Below are 19,389 nucleotides of genomic sequence, written 5' to 3' on the forward strand. Positions count from 1 at the left end.
CCACCTACAGTGCTCTGGCTCAAGTCTCCTTTTTAGAAAAATGAGTGAGAATCAGTATTTTTTAAAAAGAATAGAAGAGTAGGAAAACCTAAGGAATTCCTCAAGTTTAGGCATTACTTTAAGAGCTTGTGTTTGTTGACACTTGCCACTTTATTGATGGTTTCTGTCATAGTAAGTATTAAACCCAAGGTCTTACTTTGCTCATATAAGTTTTGGGTTTATTTCATAGACCACACATACAAAAAGAAACCTCTGGCACCTCAGCTGTGGTGATAGGTATGTATTTAACCTTTGTCATACTGAGTATGTCTTTTTGCTACTTCATTGTTTCCTGTTTTAGTCTTTTTACTCTTATATTTTGCAATCTTAATTTTATGTGTTCAAATCTATCTTTACTTTGTTTCTTCCGTTGTTATACTTCATAATTGGTCCCCCAAATAGCTGATAGTTTGTTCTAACTTATTTTTCTGTTATATTTAAATCATTCAAAATTTGAATGTGATGTAGATCTAAATTATTTTTCTTCAGATTACCATTTAGTTATTCCACTATTACTTGCTAAATATTGTTAAATTTTCCTTTCTTTTGTAATGCTTACCTTTCATGTTTAGGTTTTTGTGCTTTTGGATCTACTTCTAGATATTCTGAGCTTTTGTATTGCTCTTTTGTTTGAATTTTTGTGTCATACTACATTGTTTTTAAATTGTTAGTACTGTCAGGGACAATCATATTTCATACCAGCCTCATTATTGCCACTGTCCTAATAGAAAACTTTATTATAACGATTTCTGCTGAGCAGCATTAGTCATTACTCACTTTTCTTCCTTATTAAAACATTTTTTATGATATCATCTGTTTAATTTGGGGATGTTTTTTAAACTCATTACATATTGAGAAATCCTGAATTGGTCCCTGAGACAGAAAAAGATCAGTGGAAAAACTGGTGAAACCTGAATAAAGTCTAGTTTAAAGTACCTACGTGCCACATTGTACCATTGTTAATTAAGAAATGTTTGGTTGTTAACTAGACTTACTGTGGTGATCATTTCACAATATATACAAATATTGAATTATGTTGTACACCCAAAACTAACATAATATTATGTCAGTTATATCTCAACTTAAAAAAATAAATAAAATTTTTTTAAAAATTAAGAAATTTTGGTAATTGTACTATTTTATATAAGATGTTAACATTAGGAAAAGCTGGGTAAAGGGTATATGGGAACTGTACTATGTTTGCAACTCTTCTGCAAGTCTAGAATTAATTTAAAATAAAAGATTTTAAAAGATCACATTGAAATTCTCTAATACTCATTTATATAGTCAGCAAACATTTATTGAGTACCAGTTTTATGCAAGGCACTATCTAAAATAATTTATCATCTGCTCCCACTAGTGGTTCCTAACATTGTCTGGATGCAGTTGCAGATAGGTCAGCAAATAGTTCCTGTCAGTCTAAGGCTTTAAAGGGAAGTAAATAGTACCTACCTGTATTTGCAAAAAATTCAAATGCATAATAACAACTATTTTAAATAATGAATACGTGTTCTTAGCCTTTAGACGACACTTTTTTTTTTTTTTGGTGAGGAAGATTGGTCCTTAGCTAACATCTATTGCCAATCTTCCTCTTTTTGCTTGAGGAAGATTGTCCCTGAGCTAACATCTGTGCCCATCTTCCTCTATTTTGTGTGTGGGACGCTGCCACAGCATAGCTTGATGAGCAGTGTGTAGGTCCGTGCCTGGGATCTGAATCCGTGAACCCCAGGCTGCCAAAGCAGAGTGCGCAAACTTTAACCGCTATGCCATGGGGCCGGCCCCTAGACGACACTTTTTAATGCATACTAGATCACTTACTCTTTATTCTGATTTGCGAAACCCAGACTTTTTATTCGGAAAATCAAAGCTCTTAACTCAGATCTATTGCATTTCCAGGTTGAAGCAATACTAGGAGAAAGCACTTCTTTGCGTTGCTGTGGTTCTCATGTTCTAGTTAGTATGAATCCTTCATCCATACCCCCTCCTGATCATCATATCCTTATGAAAAGGGTTCTGAGTCCACCCTGAGTCCTTCCTTGTGTACATCTTTTGTAGTCCTTCAAGACCAAAGGACCAGAATAAATAGCTTTGGTTCTTCATTCTCTTTGAACTAAGGAAATTGAGCCCAACGTGCTATCCTTGAAAATAAAGTAAAACTCTTCTTGTATTGTGTCTTAATCCATGCTCTGTAGCTATTTGAGTGCATAGTAGCTAAGAAGAGCCATTTGTGTGGTGAAATTCAGTGGATTAAAACATATCAAGCGATAATAAAATGTAATGCCATTCTTGTTAAAAAACAAAACAAAACAGCAAACTGGGACTGGAATGGAATTTCCTTAATAAATGATAGCTACCTTTATCCTATAGCAAGCATCCTATTTGTATTTATATTTATCAGTTTACATCAATAAAATATGTCTACCGATAACCTTCAGCAAGTGTCACATTTAATGGTGAACTATTATAAGAATCTCTTGTAAAATCTGAAACAAGGATGCCTCCTATTATACCTAGGGTGTACGTTGTACTAGAGGTCCTAATCAGCACAAAAGGAAAAGACAAGTTCAATAGACTTCACTTAAACAGACACACTTCAAACTACCGAGAGTTTAGCAAAGTTTCTCAGTATATACTAACCACCAACAACCAGAAAATATTATATAAGATAAAATCTCGTTTTCAAAAGAAACAAAAAATATGCAGTATCTAGGAAAAACCCAAAAGATATATAAGAATTTTATGGAGAAAATTATAAAACTTTATTAAGGACATAGAAGATATAAATAAATGAACGGATGTACCAAGTTCATCAGTGGAAAGACTTAATGTAACGATGTTTCTTCTCTTCAAATAAATTAATCAAAATCTCAACAGTGTTTTTCATGGATCTTGACAGACTGATTCCAAGAGCCGAGATGAGTTTGAAAAGGAAGGGGGGAAACTGCCCAAGATTCGCAGCTTGAGGGGGAGAAAGGAGCTATCATGTGTTGCTGGAGAGATGGTGAGGGTAGCTACTTTTTAAAAGTAAAAATAGTTTTTAGCTAATAAATGCCCAAACAAAATTCAAAAGGGCATGCTGTGAAAAAGCGTCTCCCTCCTACCCCTGTGTGCTGAGCCACTCAGTTCCTCTTGGAGGTAACCCCTTTTAACAGTTTCTGGAGTATGCCTCTAGAACTCTTGTGCATATATGGAGATAATTATATAATGGTTTTGAGAAATTGTACCATTTTATACCATCATGTTTATCACTGATTTTCTTTTTTCTATTGAAGTATAATTGGCAAAGAACATTATATTAGTTTCAAATGTACAACATAATGATTCGATGTTTGTATATATTGTGAAATCATCACCATGGTAAATCTGGGTAACATCCATCACCATGCGTAGTTAAAAAAAATGTCTTATGATGAGGACTTTTAAGATCTGCTCTCTTAGCAACAGTCACATATGCAATATAGTATTATTAACTATAGTCACCATTCTGTACATTATATTGCCATGACTTATTTATTTTATAACTAGAAGTTTGTACCTTTTGACTCTCTTCAGCCATTTTGCCCACCCCCGACCCCCCCACCTCTGACAACCACCAATCTGTTCTGTATCTATGATAGCGTATGCCCTCAGGGTCCATCCGTATTGTCACAAAGGGCAAGATTTCATTCTTTTTTTAAGGCTGAATAATATTCCATTGTGTGTGTGTATTGTATATATATATATATTTTTTTTTTCTTTATCCATTTGTCCATTGATGGACACTAGGTTGTTTCCATGTCTTGGCTGTTATAAATAATGCTGCAGTGAACATGAGGGTGCAGATATCTTTTCAAATTAGTGCTTTTGTTTTCTTTGGATAAATACCCAGAAGTGGGATTGTTGCATCATGTGGTAGTTCTATTTTTAATTTCTTGAGGAATGTTTGTACTGTTTTCCATAGTGGCTGCACCAGTTTACATTTCCACCACCAGTGCACAAGGGTTCCCTTTTCTCCACATCCTCTCCAACCCTTGTTATTTCTTATCTTTCTGATAATAGCCATTCTAACAGGTGATATCTCATTGTGGTTTTGATTGGCATTTCCCTGATTAGTGGTGTTGAGCACTTTTTCATTTATCCATTGGCTATCTGTATGTCTTCTTTGGGAAAATGTCTATTCAGGTCTTCTGCCCGTTTTTTAATCAGATTGTTTGGTTTTTGCTATTGAGTTGTATGAGTTCTTTATATATTTTGGATAGTAACCCCTATACCATGATTTTTTAAACATAATATATCTTAGAGCTTATGTCATCTTAATGTCTATAATACTGCTTCATTTCTTTTAATGATTCTAGAATAATCCTTGGTATGGTTATATTATAAATTAGCCAGTGCCCTAAGATGTATGTTTGCATTGTTTCTAGTCTTTTCTTGCTGCCAACAATACTAAAATGAATTTTCTTCCTCATATATATATTATTTCACATGTGTCTAAGTGTATGTATAGGATGAATATCTAGAAGTGGACTTGCTGGTTCGAAGGGTATGTACATTTCTATTTTTGGTAGATATTACCAGGTTGGCCTCCACAAGAGTAGAGCTTATTTACATCTCACCAGCACTGTATTTCCCATCGAGCCCCATCCACCAATGCAGTGTGTCAGACTTGATGAATATGACAGTTAGAAAATGTTATTTCATGGTCTTTCTTATTAATTGGTAGGAGTTCTTTATATACTAGGAATATATATAGGATTTAAGTTAGGTCTTTTGGTTATATGTGTTACAGGTATATTTCCCAGGTTATAATTTGTATTTTGACTTTGCTTATCGTGGTTGTTTTCTGTGTAGAAAGTGCTGATTTTATGTAAATTTTTCAGTCTTTTCTTATATCACCTGGCTTGTGTTTCGTACTGAGAAAGGTTTTTCTCACACCAATACTTTCCAGTGTTCTGTTTCTAATAATTTTGTCGTTTTGTTTTTAATAGTTAAATCTGATTTATCCAGAATTTATTTATAGGTGCAGGCTAAGGTAGGGTTCCATCTTTATGTTTTTTCTGGTTAGCTTGCATGTTGTCCCAACATCATGCATTAATCAATCTTTCCCCCACTAAGGTGAAATGCCACCTTTATTATAATCAAAATGTGTATTTGGGTGTCTTTCTGGACTTTGTGTTTTGTTCCATTGGTCTGCCCTTCATGCACTAGTTCCACAGTATTTTAATTAGGTTGGCACTATAATGTTTTATTTTGTGATATTACTCTTAAAGAATTTTCATGGGAAGTTCTTGTTTAATTCTCTACAGAACTTTGGAATCAACTTGCCTACTTTGTGGTGGTATTTAATTAAATTATCTTAGAGGCAATTCGGGTTTTGTTGTCTTCCATCCAAATGTAGGGCATGTCTTCCCATTTGTTCATCTTCTTTCGTGTCAGTACCATTTCAGAATTTTCTTTATACAGATCTTGTCATTTCTTCTATTTATTAACAAGTATTTTATATTTCTTATTGCTGTTGTAAATAATTGGGGTCTTATTTTAAATCTCCTAACTGGAAATAACTGATTAAATTGTTTGATTATTTAAAATAGCACATCAGCTGATTTTCTTGGGTTTTCTGAATATGAGATCTACAAGTAATGATCATTTTACTTCCCAACTTTCATACCCAATTTCTTTCTCTATTTCAGCTGTGTTGGTTATTATCTTGAGCAGAGGTTACAGACATCTTTGAACATTCCTGATCAGGTTAAGGAAGTGTTTACGCATTCCTATTTTGTTAGGGTGTAGAATTTTACTAAATACCTTTTCAACATGAGAAATCTTTATGATTTCTCACTTTTGATTTATTAATGAGATGAATTATATTTCTAGATTTCTTGATATTAAATCTTCCTAGAAATCCTGGAATTAACTACTTGGTTATGGTATATTCTAATATTTGAGTGTATTAATGTATTAACATTTATTAATTTATATTAATATGTTATATTAGACTGTATATTCGAATATTTTACTTAGGATTTTGCACCAGTATTTCTATGGGACACTAGTTTTCTTTTTTTATGCTGTTTTTGTGGGAGTTTGTTACCAATGTTATGCTAGATTCCTTGCTTCTCCTTCTTTATTATGCCCTAGAAGAGTTTAAATCACATTGGAGTTATCTGGTCATTAAAAGTTTGATAGAATTACCTTGTGGATCTGTCCCTAACTGATGTTTTTCTGGGGATGCTGTTTCTCAACTTCCTTTATTTATTTCTTTGGAAATTGTCCTTTTTAAGTATTCTATTTTTTTGTGTGTTCAGATTTTGGTCATTTATATTTTCCTAGAAAATCATAGTGTTTATCTTATATTTTTGCACAGAAATGAACCAAGTAGTTGCTTATGACTATTTTAATTTCCTCTTTACATACGGTTGTGTCTCTCTAAACATTTCTTAGTTTGTATATTTTTGTGCTTTGTGTCTTCATTGTTGATTGGATTAGCTAATCTCTTTTTTATTTTTCCCTAAGAAGGAGCTCTTGGATTAATATTGTTAGTTTTATAGGTTTTTGTGTGTGTGTGTGTGTGTGTGTGTGTGTGTGTGTGTGTGAGGAAAATTAGCCCTGAGCTAGCATCCATGCCAGTCCTCCTTTTTGCTGAGGAAGACTGGCCCTGGGCTAACATCCATGCCCATCTTCCTCCACTTTATATGGGACGCCACCACAGCATGGCTTGACAAGCTGTGAGTAGGTCCGTGTCCAGGATCTGAACCTGCGAACCCCGGGCTGCCAAAGCGGAGTGAACAAACTTAACCGCTACGCTACTGGGCCGGCCCCTATAGTTTTTGTTTTTTAACTATCGCTGCTTTAGCTTTTTAATTATTGTTTTTAGATTTTTTTTTTTTTTTGCAATTTTTAGATAACCTTTTTGATTCAATGGTTTACAAGAGTTTTCTAGTTTTGTTATTATTAATATCTGATTTAATTTCAGTGCAGCTAGCAAATGTCTTTATCACTTTGGGATTCTATTAAGGTCATTTTTGTGGCTGATTTTATGCTAAACTTTAAAGAATGTTTCTTGGACCTACTGAAGGTATTTTTTGGGTTTCAGAATAAATTCAACTAGATCTGTCTTATTAATTGGGTCGTCTGTATCCATACTTAATTTTGTCCACTAGATGTTTTTGTGGACTGAGAGAAGTGAATTCAAGTCTCATAATTCTGTATTCTCATCAGTATTTCCTTTATTCTTATAGTTTTTGCTTTATAACTATCTGTGCTCTGTTTGTCTTTTTTAAAGTGATTTTTGCCCTCGATTCCAAATGCTCGGCATTGCAGTGTTGACCTGCTTGATTTGGATTGTGTTTTTATGATATGCCTGTGCCCATTCTTTCTAAATCTTTGAGTCACTTTTCAGTGTGTCTCCTGTAGACAGTGTATTTTTTGTTTTGTGATTCAATCAGTTTTTTTCTTTTAATTGTTAATTTTAGCCAATTTGTGTTTATTAAAAAGACAGACTTCTTTGGTTTTAGTCCTCTCATCATATTTAATATCCTTTTTGTTTTTATTCTTTCTTTTTTTGTTTTTATGTTTCACTACATAATGTGTTTTTTATGAGTTTATTCAGATAATTCAGAAGGTTTGTATTTTTGTTCTAAGGGTTACCTTTATAAATTTAAATAGTAAGCTTAATTCCTGAGGTAATTCTATTGGCTCCCTACTGTGAACAGTGAGGAAATTAGTACATTTTCACTTTTGCGCATCTTCCTTCCCCACATTCCAAACTTCAGTTGGTTATTTTTGTTAGTGTTGACCTTTATGTATCAAAATATATCTATACCTGTACTGCATGATTGATCACCTTTGACTATCAGTCAGCAGAGATGACGGGGTCACTACATGGACTAACTCCTTGTCCTCTCTGCCCCGTTTGTCCTTACGGCCAGCGTGACGTCAACCACAATCCCCATCTTTTTCTTCTTAGCCCTTCAGTTAACTGCATGGGCAAAGAAAACAGGCCCTTGTGTAAAAGTCAGTCATCTCCTAAACAGAAAACAGTTATCTTCCACAGACAGCAGCACAGAATGCTCACCATCAGTCCTTGTGCTGGGGATTACTACTTTTCCTGTTGAAATGCACCCTCTGAGCTTGGAAGGTTCTTCAGTGATGAGTTCTTACATCTTCAAGATGATTTGTTCTTTGCTTTGAGACTTAAATAACAGATTGATTGGATATAAAATTCTCGTGTCCTGCCTAATTTCCTCGAGGACTGTTGGGCCTTGCTTCCCATCTTCCAGCGTGGAACGTTTCTCTGGAGAGTCTGAGGCCAGCCTGGTTTGTCTCATAATATGTTTTTGTGTCTGGATAGCCAAAGGACTCTTTGATGTCCAGAAGTTACTGGTAGAGAGTCTTGGAGTTTGGAGGGGAATGGAAAATGGCACAAATTCAACTGTATCTATAACGTTTTATTTCCTTATAAAACAAAAAAATATATGAAACAAATATGCCAAAATGATAACACAAGTTCAATATAATTGATGAACACGAGAGAATCTTCACCATTATTCTCTGTGGTCCAGGGTATGTTTCAAATATTACATTTTTTAAATTAAGAAAATACCGTGTAACTCAGGGAACGCTTGTATGCTTTAGTGATCCAGTCCACAGCATATTTCACTGAAAAGCACATTCTTGCCTTATTGATCACAACGTGCGTTCTTGTTTTCTTTATATGTTGACAACTACTCATGTAATTCCTATATTTTCTTTGGTGTCATTTTGTAAGTTTTGAGTAAAAGTCCTGTGGCTGGAGATTATCAACTTCTAAATTTAGAATCTGTAGAGTGAAAGTTAGTGTAATTGCTCCAGAAGCTAGAACTAAATTGGATGTTTGACAAAATCTGTTAAGTGATTTATATTAGCTGATTTGGGACTATATTGAACAAATATTCCTCTAAATATACAAAATAGAAGATTTAAATTAATTAAGGTTTAAACCACCATGATAATTGAAAGAGTTAAGTATTCTGGACTCTCCCTCCCTCTCTCCCTTCCAGCACGGCTCTCATAAGTACAAGTCATAATAAAAGAAATCAGTCACCTCTATTTTCTTACTTTTTTTCATTTTTATCTTTTAGTACTAAGATATTTTTAAATTTGTTTTCCCTCTGTGTTCAGGTATATGTCTCGAGTCCACGGTATGCATCCAAAAGAGACCACCCGTCAGCTGAGTTTAGCTGTGAAAGATGGTCTTATTGTGGAGACTCTAACAGTGGGCTGCAAAGGTTCCAAAGCTGGTATTGAACAGGAAGGATATTGGTTGCCAGGAGATGAGATTGTAAGTATATTTTGTTCAATAAATTTGGAGATGCTGACTTTAAGTTTTTGAACATTAGTTAAAAAGAACCTATAGAAATTTATTTTTAGAAGATAAGTAATATCTCACTTTAACACTGTCTATTAACATTTTTAAGGACCTGCTCTGGTAAGATGGATACTTTCCTCCCTGATTCTTTAGGAGAAAACTCACTTTTACGAAAAGCTTGATTTTTCTGTCTAGGTTATCTTGAATCTGAAAAACAAAACAAAATAAACAAAAACTCTTTAAATGTACACACAGTTAATGGTATTCCTAAGTGTTTTCTTCAACAGATATTAGTAAAAAAGATTTCAATGCAGGATAATGTTGATGCTGTCTGGACAGATTGAAAGGGATAAACCGTCTTCTCAGGGCAGCGTCTCACTTCAGGGTGGATGACCTCAGAGCCAGAGCCGCCCTTGAGCATGGTGTGCCGAGCACAGCGGTTCCAAACAGTAGACTCCCCTGGCCACTCTCTCCATTGACAGTGACGACAAATGGTCTTGTGGCACTTGAACGGAACTCATAGGAAAGACAGACAGTTAATTTTCTTTATATTTTTACCTAGTTCTTACTTTGACTCTTAAGTTATGATATTTTAATCTTCTGTTTCCTCTTAGTACATACTTTATACTCAGGGGCACATAGAGAAGTGCATTTTGTTTTTATGTAAAAATTGGTTTCATATGTAATATTTCTATATTCCTACCTTATTTGCTTTTGATATTTCTAATAGTTTGATTAAATTAAGACTGACTTTTGCAGAGGAACATCACTTAAGATGATAGTTTTCAAATATAATAGGCTTTAAATTTTTTAGTTTCTGAAAGGAATGGATTTAGTAATTAGGTATTTTGAGGGTGTTTTGTCATGAATTCATTAAAATCTAAAATTATGAAAAGGAGACAAAATCTTAAAATTGGTTCTTTGTGGAAACACTTCCCCCAAATTTTGAATTGTGTTTCCCTTTCCCAAAAACAGAAACACAGCACATGAGCCTGCCAACACACACTCACCTGTCAGGTCTGAGAGCAGTAAACCAGTAACACATCTCTGTGGTGAGCTGGTCCACAGAGGCAGCTGTGATAAGTTATAAACTAATGGAGTAGTTGTTCCGTTTTAACATTGTTTTTGTCATTTTAATTTCTGCTGTCAAAGTTTCAGGAAAGAAAATTCACTTTATCCACAAACAGAAAGCATGGAAGAAAAAATGCTTAATTTCACTGGTATTATTTGATTTGTGCAGTAGAAGTGTTTTTGAAAACTTAAGTGAAAGTGTTTATATCAGAATAATTTTTCTGTTGACTTCCTTACAGAAAGGTAAAGCTTTGTTACCAATAAAGAAACTTTGGGTTCCAAGCCATAATAATAATAATAACAATAATGTCAAGTGATATAAATCTGTCTACATCAGACATTTAAAGGAGGGTCACTGATAATTGATAGCTTATTATATACTCAAAATAGTCCAGATAATATAAAATTTCTAATTCCCAAACACTTGGAAACTTACAGATTTAGTGTAGAAGGCTATACTGATAATTTCTGAAATTTATAAAGTAATTAACCAGTAGTAAATGCAACTTAATCTACAGGATTTTGGTTTGTCGATCATGTATTCATTTTTTCATGAAACTGATTTTATTTCTCCTTGCTTTTTAGATTTGTGCTTTTCCATATGCTTTCTTCCTCTTCAAGTTGAAGTTTCTTTGCTCAGTTTAATTCAGCAAGCATTAATGAGCTATTATACGTTCGCCACTAATTAGGTTCTGTATAATATTTTTTATTTTTACATGTTCTTACTGCATGTATTTGTAGCATAATCTTTTCTTTTTTCTAAATGAAATCTTATATGTAAATCATACAACCAGTATACAGATTTTATTAATTCTGGTTGGTTCTTATTCACAAACATCTTTATATTAAGTATGCATGTATGATATAATACAACTGAGTATATAAAATATGTGCCTTGTTTATAAAATATGCTAATATTAGAAATTCAAAAGGCAGTATAGTGTAGTAGAAAGAGGTAAGGTCTTATATTTTGCAGTAGATAGGGCTTTCACTCCCATCTCAAGCATTTATGTAGTTGTATGACCTTGAGGAAATTTATTAACCTCTGATCCTCATTCCTCAGTTGTAATATGAGCATATTAATATCTATTTCATTTGATTGTTTTAAGGATTAAATGAGATTGTCTACATAAAGCATATAACTGTATACTCAGAGCAAATTTTTGACCAGTGAATAAATATACTTAAAACAAGAAATGCCTATATATAGTGTAGCAAAAGCACACAAATTTCTTACTAACCATACAAGTAAAAATTCTCATCAGGGTCTTTTTACTTTTCAACCTGTATCCTCAAGTACAAGGAGATTTGTAAAGAGGTTTTCTTTTAAGACGGTGGATCTATATTTAAGGTGTAACTATAAAATGATGAGACTAATTATATGTGTATCTCATAACTGTGGCTGGTATGCCACCTGGCTACCCAGGGGCTGACATGTGCTACAATTTTCGTTCCCTAAGAATACCGTAAAAGGACACATAACTGACGTGTGTCGCACTTGGCACAGCACAAGCCTCTCACACTGGCCAGCTCTGTGTGTTTGTAGGGACTGTGTGGCCCCTGCATGCAGGCTGTTGTGTACGAGGGCCAGTTGTGAACTGTACAGCTTAGGAAGTGCCCCTCACTTCTCAGATATAATATAGTTGTATGTTTATTCAGTTCTCTAGCATATTGCAATAAAGTGTCTTATTCTAACAAAATCAGTCTCAAGGAAGGATCGCCTTTTCTAATTTGCACAAAGGTTCTTTGTGGGCTAGTGACAGCCCTTTGTGCTGGCATTTGAGTCTGGGACCCTTCTTTATAGTTTCTCCACCTTGTATACGATATGATGCCTCTAAAAACTTGAGTTTTTAAATTGAAAGATGTACGTTATTACTTACGTTGTTGACTTTCTGACCCCGTATCAAGAGAAGAAAAAATTAAGTAGGTATATATATATGGCCTTGGGAAGGAAAGGTATAGAATTTTTTGTGATTCATTTTTAAACCATTAATTCAAAGTTACAGATATTCTTTATTCAGGAAGTTCTGTCATTTGAAAAACGGGTAGTAAAGCTCCTCTTCTTTTCCTTCTGTAGCCTCTAAAAGTAGTAGCTATAGCTCAGAGGTAGGGAAAAAGTTGATTTCTCTTGATAAGTCCCACAAGTTGTATCCCCTGAAACACTCTGCATGAGCAAAGAGGCTGGTCTCTGTCTTCACCTCCACAGTTATGGTGAGAAAGAGTGTAGTTTTCTTTATGCCACTCAGCTATAGTTGAGCGAGGAGTTTGTTGGTGTCACATTTTTATGCCACCTCTGCTACCTTTTTTCCAATGGTGATTTTTGAAAACTTGATACAGTTGAAAAATAGGCATATCTTGAGCACATTATTTTTGTTAAATCCAGCAATCGTATAATAAAAGCCTAACTCTAATAACATGTCAGGATATAACTCTATATAATCTATGTAAAAGGAAGCCTGTATAAGTCAAAGACAGTGGCCTCCATTTTACTGAGATTCCTTCTACTAGACTGCAGTGATTTTCAAGACGTTTTGAGATGCCAATCTCACGCATCATTTATAGCCCTTTTGAGGTGGTAATTCATTTGGAGAAACTATGATAAAATTAGGCAATAGATAAGCATCTTCATGGTGATATTTTAAATATGTCCATTTGAGATAGAATGAAAAATGAAGCCATTCTCAATTTTAAATGGTTTGCTTAAATATTAGTCAGTAAACAAGCAAAAGTGTATGAACCAACCAATTTTTTAAAATGACAAGCTTGCTGAACCTGGGAAACACTGTTGTAAATTTTCTGTGATCATCTTAAACTTCCAGATTTATGTGTCATTAATATTCACTCATAGATCCAAATAATTCTTTTAGAGATGATTTTCATAACTTTTGAAATTATCTTGGTAAAAGGCCAATAGACCAGGGCACAGAGTGAAACTCTGTGATGTGTGACCATTCAACATTTTGTTATATCAAGTCTTTTTTCTTTTGATTTTTTAAAGAAATACTACATGTTCTCATAGACTGCTTCATCGTCTGCTTGCTCTAAAGAAATGTACATGGATATCTACATTCAATTCATATCTGATCACAGTATTTCATGTCTTTTATTCTAACAACTTGAGAAATATATTTCTTAGGCAGAATTTTACCATTTGCTGGGCTAAGTTTGGTATTTAATAGCACCCTTTGTAATAAACAGTTAATTTCTTATGAGTTAAACTCTTTACTCATAAGGTGCTCACTAAAGATAGGAAGCTCTTATAAAAATATTTAATGTAATATAGTAGGGCAGGTAACCTTAAGTTACAGATCATTTGCAGGTAATGCATATCAAATATGTGTTTTGGTATTGAAGTAGTTATTTATTTGGTGACTTCCAACTTGATTCACCATCCTTGGCACAAAGCTATCACTCTGTCCTATTATTTGACAGATACTTTTGATCTGACATTAAATAATTTGGGCACCAGTGTAGAGGATGACTTAAAATTGTAAAAAAAAAAAAAAATGACATTTACGTGAAACTACTTCTTTCGTTACTTACCTGACGAATCTGGACTCAGGATCTCATTTCTTCTTTCATAGGTCATGCCAGTTCAGAAATCATGTATCAGTGTAGGGACCACACCTGCACCCTCGGTTAGACTCCAGAGCAGCTGCAGACGTGAGGGCAGGTCTGACTGGACTGTCCAGCTTCAGTCTGAGTACTTTCTCTTCACATAACCCAGTTTGTCCTAATGATAAGCAGGACCTCGTACGGCTTTTAAGTTAGGCCTAAATGAAAAGGTAGAATTCTATATTTTTTCTTTTTCTCATTTATTTAGGGTTTTGACACCTTTTAAGAAGCATAATGAAAATACACATTTTGTGATTTCTTGAAGAGATTAACATGTGATATTGGGGATCAATGGATTTAGTCTTAATTTACGGAGGGTCAAGATAGACACGTTTTCCCGTCATCATCTGCTTTTCCCAATTCAGGATGACCAGTCTAAAAGGGACGCTGGTTTATATACCTCTTGAAACTTAGCTCACATCTTTTAGATACAAGGCAGGATTGGATTCATGTCTTATTTCCCAGAAGTTACACCATTAAGACAGCCATGGCAAGAAGTGTTCCCTTACTTTGTTCTTGAGAAAGTAGTCAGAGGCCTGAGGAATTCAATCAGCTTGACTCTCCCAGCCCACTTCATAAATATAGCATAGTGAAGTAAGATTTTTTTAAGTTGAGATCTTTGCATTTTTCTTATTATAATTATAGTCATAAGTTGATCGATCACGTTTTAAATACCCTAATTGCAAAACTTGATGCCCCTGGGATGCCACTGATTTTTTTTAAATGAAATATATTTTATTATATTTTTGTTCATTGTGTGCAGAACTACACATTTTTTCCAAAGGTCTTTTACCTGTCTCAGATAAAAAAGTATAAATAATCATTTATTTACTAAGCAAAGTATTGATGGTTATTAATTAATTAGAAACCAATTATACTCTGGTTCTATGTGTATTCAAACTGTAAAGTACTTAGAAATTATTCTTAGAAATTTCCATTTTGTTCAGTAGAACGTTTTGGGTCATGCTATCCTGTTAGACTGTTTTCAGCTTATATTGATTGTGTGTGTGTGTGTGTGTGTGTGTGTGTGTGTGTGTGTGAGAGAGAGAGAGAGAGAGAGAGAGTTCTTTCTTTATTTTTCTCCTTCTGTCTAAATTCTGTTTTACTAAGCAATGTTGTAATATTTTTATTTAAAAAATAATATTTAAAATTACTGGAAATGTTTAATCGTCAAATTCTCACCTCTCAATGATTAACTGAATTTATTAACAGAATTAAACTAAACCTAGAGTTGTAGAGAATTTTACATTGTATTTATGTTAAAAATATCATGTCAAACACATATTTGATAATGTAAGGTTTATCCCTATGTAAATCGGGAATTATTTTAAAAGCGAGAATCTCTTTTGAATATGATGAGGCTGAATTCTAGTTCGAGAGGCCCTACTTCCAGACACAGTTCCTCCACTGAGCCCTCTTGCTTCGGTGTTGTCTCTAAGTTGAATTCATGATATTTCTTGCTCCATCTAGCTTACAGAAATGTTGTGCGAGTCAGCTGTCGTAATGAACTTAAAGTCCTGAAAAAGAAATCACATATGTATGGTTACAAGTGTCGTATCATTTGTGACTTGTTAATTCCTCTCTTTTGGGCTATAGCAAATAAACCATATTAATAACACCAGCTAAACATAGTAACTTACTGAGCATAGTAACTCATTTGATCCTTACAAAAAACCTGTACAGTTGGTTTATAGGGTTTTTACAGGTAGAAAGTGGTACACAGAGAAGATAAGTACTCTGCCCCAGATCACACAGCCCATGAGTGCCAGAGCCGGAGTTTGAGCCAGTCTGGCTCCAGAGTCTTAACCACGTGCTGTCAGTAGTGACGGAGATGTGGGTCAGCAGGCTGCTTCTGCTGGTAGAATGGCATGGCTAGGTTTTGAGGATGGCCTGGGTAAATTTTACACCGTGGTGTGAAGTAGTGAGTTTACCACATTCACACTCATCACTCCCAATTTTTTAAAAAATCCACCTGGAAACAGTTTCAGACCAATAAGACATGCATTCATGGTCTTGTGCAAATTTATAATGGGCACCGAATTTATTTGTTAGTAAAATGTTTTTCTAACATCATTATAGGTTTCATGGAGCATGACTTCCTAGAGAGGGATTTTTCTCCATGTCCATTGGTAGCTTTTGTGTTAGTCTCAAAAGTTTACTCTTAAAATAGTAATGACTCTTGAGTTTGCATGCTACTGTCTTCTTATTAATGATTAGCACATTCATAGATTATCGGTTGATATCATCTGCAAAATAACATAAGTCATATAGCAAATAATAAACAGTTTGACCCTGTATGAAATCCCTTTAGCTCTGTGTATTGCCTGATATTGAGCAAAGTTATAGTAGAGAGACCAAGATTATTCTGTTTTTATTTTGAAAGGCCTACAGTATGCAGCCTTTCTCCAGGACAGCAACCCCAAAAAAGGTGAACTAATTTTGCACTATGTTATTTTACTTTAATTCTGCCTTTTTTTTTTTTTGTATTACATTTCTATCTTTCTTTAGGCTAGCTTAGTTAACTCTTGCTAGAATTGTTCATTAAAACCATACTATCTTTACATTGCTTCTAGTTTTGAACTTCGTGCTAGTAGGTTTGCTTTTTAAAAACTTTCTCAAAGTATTGAAGTGGTATTTCACATAGTATGCTGTTGATCAGGCTGTTTCTAAAGTAGTTACTGACATTTGGTGAAATCCAGTGAAAATACAAACTTAGCTTTTCGGCATACATTATTGAGTATTAGTCAAAAGCACTATGTAAATGAATTCTGTTTACAAGAAGACAAATTGTAGGCAGCTCTGCCTGTAATAAACATGCTTATATCATTTATACATCAGAAAAATGTTTCTTGGATTCAGAATCTAACAACTTTTGAACATGACTTTTGCATGTTTTATATATTCTAAACAGTGATGACTATGATTAAAAGAATGAACAGCACATACATTCCCAGCTCATATATCAGATAACAGAGTTAGTCATATACCGTTGTATAAACATATATCCAAATGTTTCTCTACTTTTACTTCGTTTGAATTATACTTTCATTTCTATAATTGTTATGAAAACCTAGGTGTTAGTATTAAACACTCCATCAAACAAAGATCCATTTTCATCTTTGTTTCACGGGTGGGTGAGAGAGGATGGGATAGGAAAAGGTAGGAGGTAATGTGGAGAGGCTGGAGCTATGTACCAGATTAGACTCTTTTGCTTCCTTTTCTTAGTTAACCTAGTAACTACCATTTTGGGAATCACAAGAAGATGAATTAATGTAAAAAAATTCAAATGATGAAGGATGGCCATTTCTTTTGTTGATAATGAGTCAAATACAAGCCACCAAAATCCTTTAAGATGTTTCTGAACAGCTATGAGGAAAATATTCTGAAATACTTTGTGTTAAACTTGGAAAGAGTTCTGTTAATTAAAAATAGAACAAAGTATCTTATTGCCACTAAAACCTAATTTGTCAATGCTTTTTGATACAAAAATTAAAATGCTAAAATGCAGCTTGCATATGAGCTGTGTGCAGTGGGTGCACAGTGGCTGTTGTTTTAGTACAGCCAAGCGCCACATGTACATTGTGTCTCTGTGGTGCCTCTATGTCAGACTTTTTGAGGTAGATTTTTTCCTACCATATACAGATTAGAGTTTTATGTCAAATCTATATATTATGATTTTTTAAGCAGTCTGACTGAAATTACTCCACTTAAGTAAGTTTGCAGAGTTTTTACGTCTGCAGCAAGTAACTAAAAATGGTCATGCTCTTTTCGTTATTTGGTGGATAAAAACCACCAATTTCTTAATAAAAATCAAACCAAAAGGTTTACATTGTTGCAGAATTTACTAATGTACTCTAGCCATGACTCTAAATGTGGGTTGGAAGGTGTGAATTTTGGAACACTGGTGACTCTCTTCCCTTTTGAAGGAGTGGGTAGCAGCGCCTCATATGGTCAAGCAGTAATACTGTCAAACCTGAGGCGCCAGAGGCACGCTTACTGAACAAGTGCTGTGTCGAAGCCCGTTTATTGGGGAAGTTACTGATGTAAGAGAGAAAGAAGAAACTGCTCAACCTTGGAAACAGTGTAGACAGTGATTTATAAAGAGAAAAGTGACGGCAGAGCCCAAGTTTGGAATTTCAGAATCCCCCCATTGGAAGTGGCCTTGATTATCCTAAATGTTCATTTAGTTATCACATCTACAAAAGAAGATTGAGAATTAATCCATCACTCTTAACACAGATATTTTTTGATAAAAGCTAAGAGTGATAGTTAATGAAGAATGAATTCTACATTAAGAGAACTTACACCATCTTTCTGTTTATGTTTAAATGGTTTTGGCTGTACAAAAAAAGAGTAACAAAAAATAAAATGTTGAAGAACACCTGTATACCTGCAGTTATGTTCTTTTATTTCCAGGAATAGTCCCAGTAAGAAAATAAGCCTACTTCCTTTTTTGTTCTTTATCGTAATGTCCTTTGGAGAATGTGATTAAACCTTTAGTTTCACATTTTCAATTTATTTTTCCAAATTCAACAGACCCTGAAAATTTGACAACCTATCAGAACATGGACATTCTGATTAATGGTTATTTTCAATAAAGCATCCAATACCATGGATGAGAAGATAAGAATAGTGAGCATCACCATTTATTACTATTCTCTCTTCCCCCAGTGTGCTAAGTACTTACTATATATTTTTTAAAAGCAGAACAAAACAGAGGTTTGAAATACTAAGTTATAGATGTTGGTTTGGGGTATTCAGTTTACTGAAGCAGTTTTTCCATAGATAATATAAAAAAATGAAAGATAACGTTAGAACTGGGATTGGCTTTGGAATTATTTCCTTTTGAACTGGTTTTGCTATCAGATCATCTTAAGATATTTTGAATATTAATACTGTTTAGGAAAGAATTTAAAATTTAAAGAAGCAAATTTCTAGGTATTTTTCCCTCTTGTTTTAATACAGTAAATGTCTAAAATTGTTTATAATGCCTAACTTCTGATGGACTTTAGTTTCACTTTTGTTCTTAGTCATTGCAGATATTGACAAAATGTCATACGAAATTATTTTGTATTTTTTGTAGGACTGGGAAACAGAAAATCATGACTGGTATTGTTTTGAATGCCATTTGCCTGGAGAGGTGTTGATATGTGACCTGTGTTTTCGTGTGTATCATTCCAAGTGTTTGTCTGATGAGTACAGGCTTAGAGACAGCAGTAGTCACTGGCAGTGCCCAGTTTGCAGGGTGAGTACCTATGAGCTTTAATGTGCTGGTCAGAGGGTTGGAATTCATTAACAACAGCTGCACAAAGATACCCCAGTGGTCTTGCCAGGTTAAT

The 19,389-nt window shown here is 34.2% G+C and overlaps 1 protein-coding gene across 15 annotated transcripts in view; it reads left to right on the forward strand.

Annotated features, from left to right (window-relative positions):
• ZMYND11 (zinc finger MYND-type containing 11) overlaps nt 1–19,389 on the forward strand; it is a 118,711-nt gene that overhangs the window by 65,533 nt on the left and 33,789 nt on the right. For 7 of the 15 annotated variants that reach the window (XM_058532315.1, XM_058532310.1, XM_058532311.1 and 4 more), the window contains exons 3-5: nt 9,178–9,337; nt 16,434–16,478; nt 19,134–19,295. In XM_058532315.1, the coding sequence (XP_058388298.1) occupies nt 9,178–9,337; nt 16,434–16,478; nt 19,134–19,295 (367 nt within the window). Of the gene's footprint in view, nt 1–229; nt 277–9,177; nt 9,338–16,433; nt 16,479–18,586; nt 18,683–19,133; nt 19,296–19,389 lie in introns of those variants that run through there. The other 8 variants (XM_058532318.1, XM_058532320.1, XM_058532317.1 and 5 more) reach the window with 5 other exon arrangements.

Source organism: Diceros bicornis, chromosome 36, assembly GCF_020826845.1.
Source record: "Diceros bicornis minor isolate mBicDic1 chromosome 36, mDicBic1.mat.cur, whole genome shotgun sequence".
Lineage (NCBI taxonomy): Eukaryota > Metazoa > Chordata > Mammalia > Perissodactyla > Rhinocerotidae > Diceros > Diceros bicornis.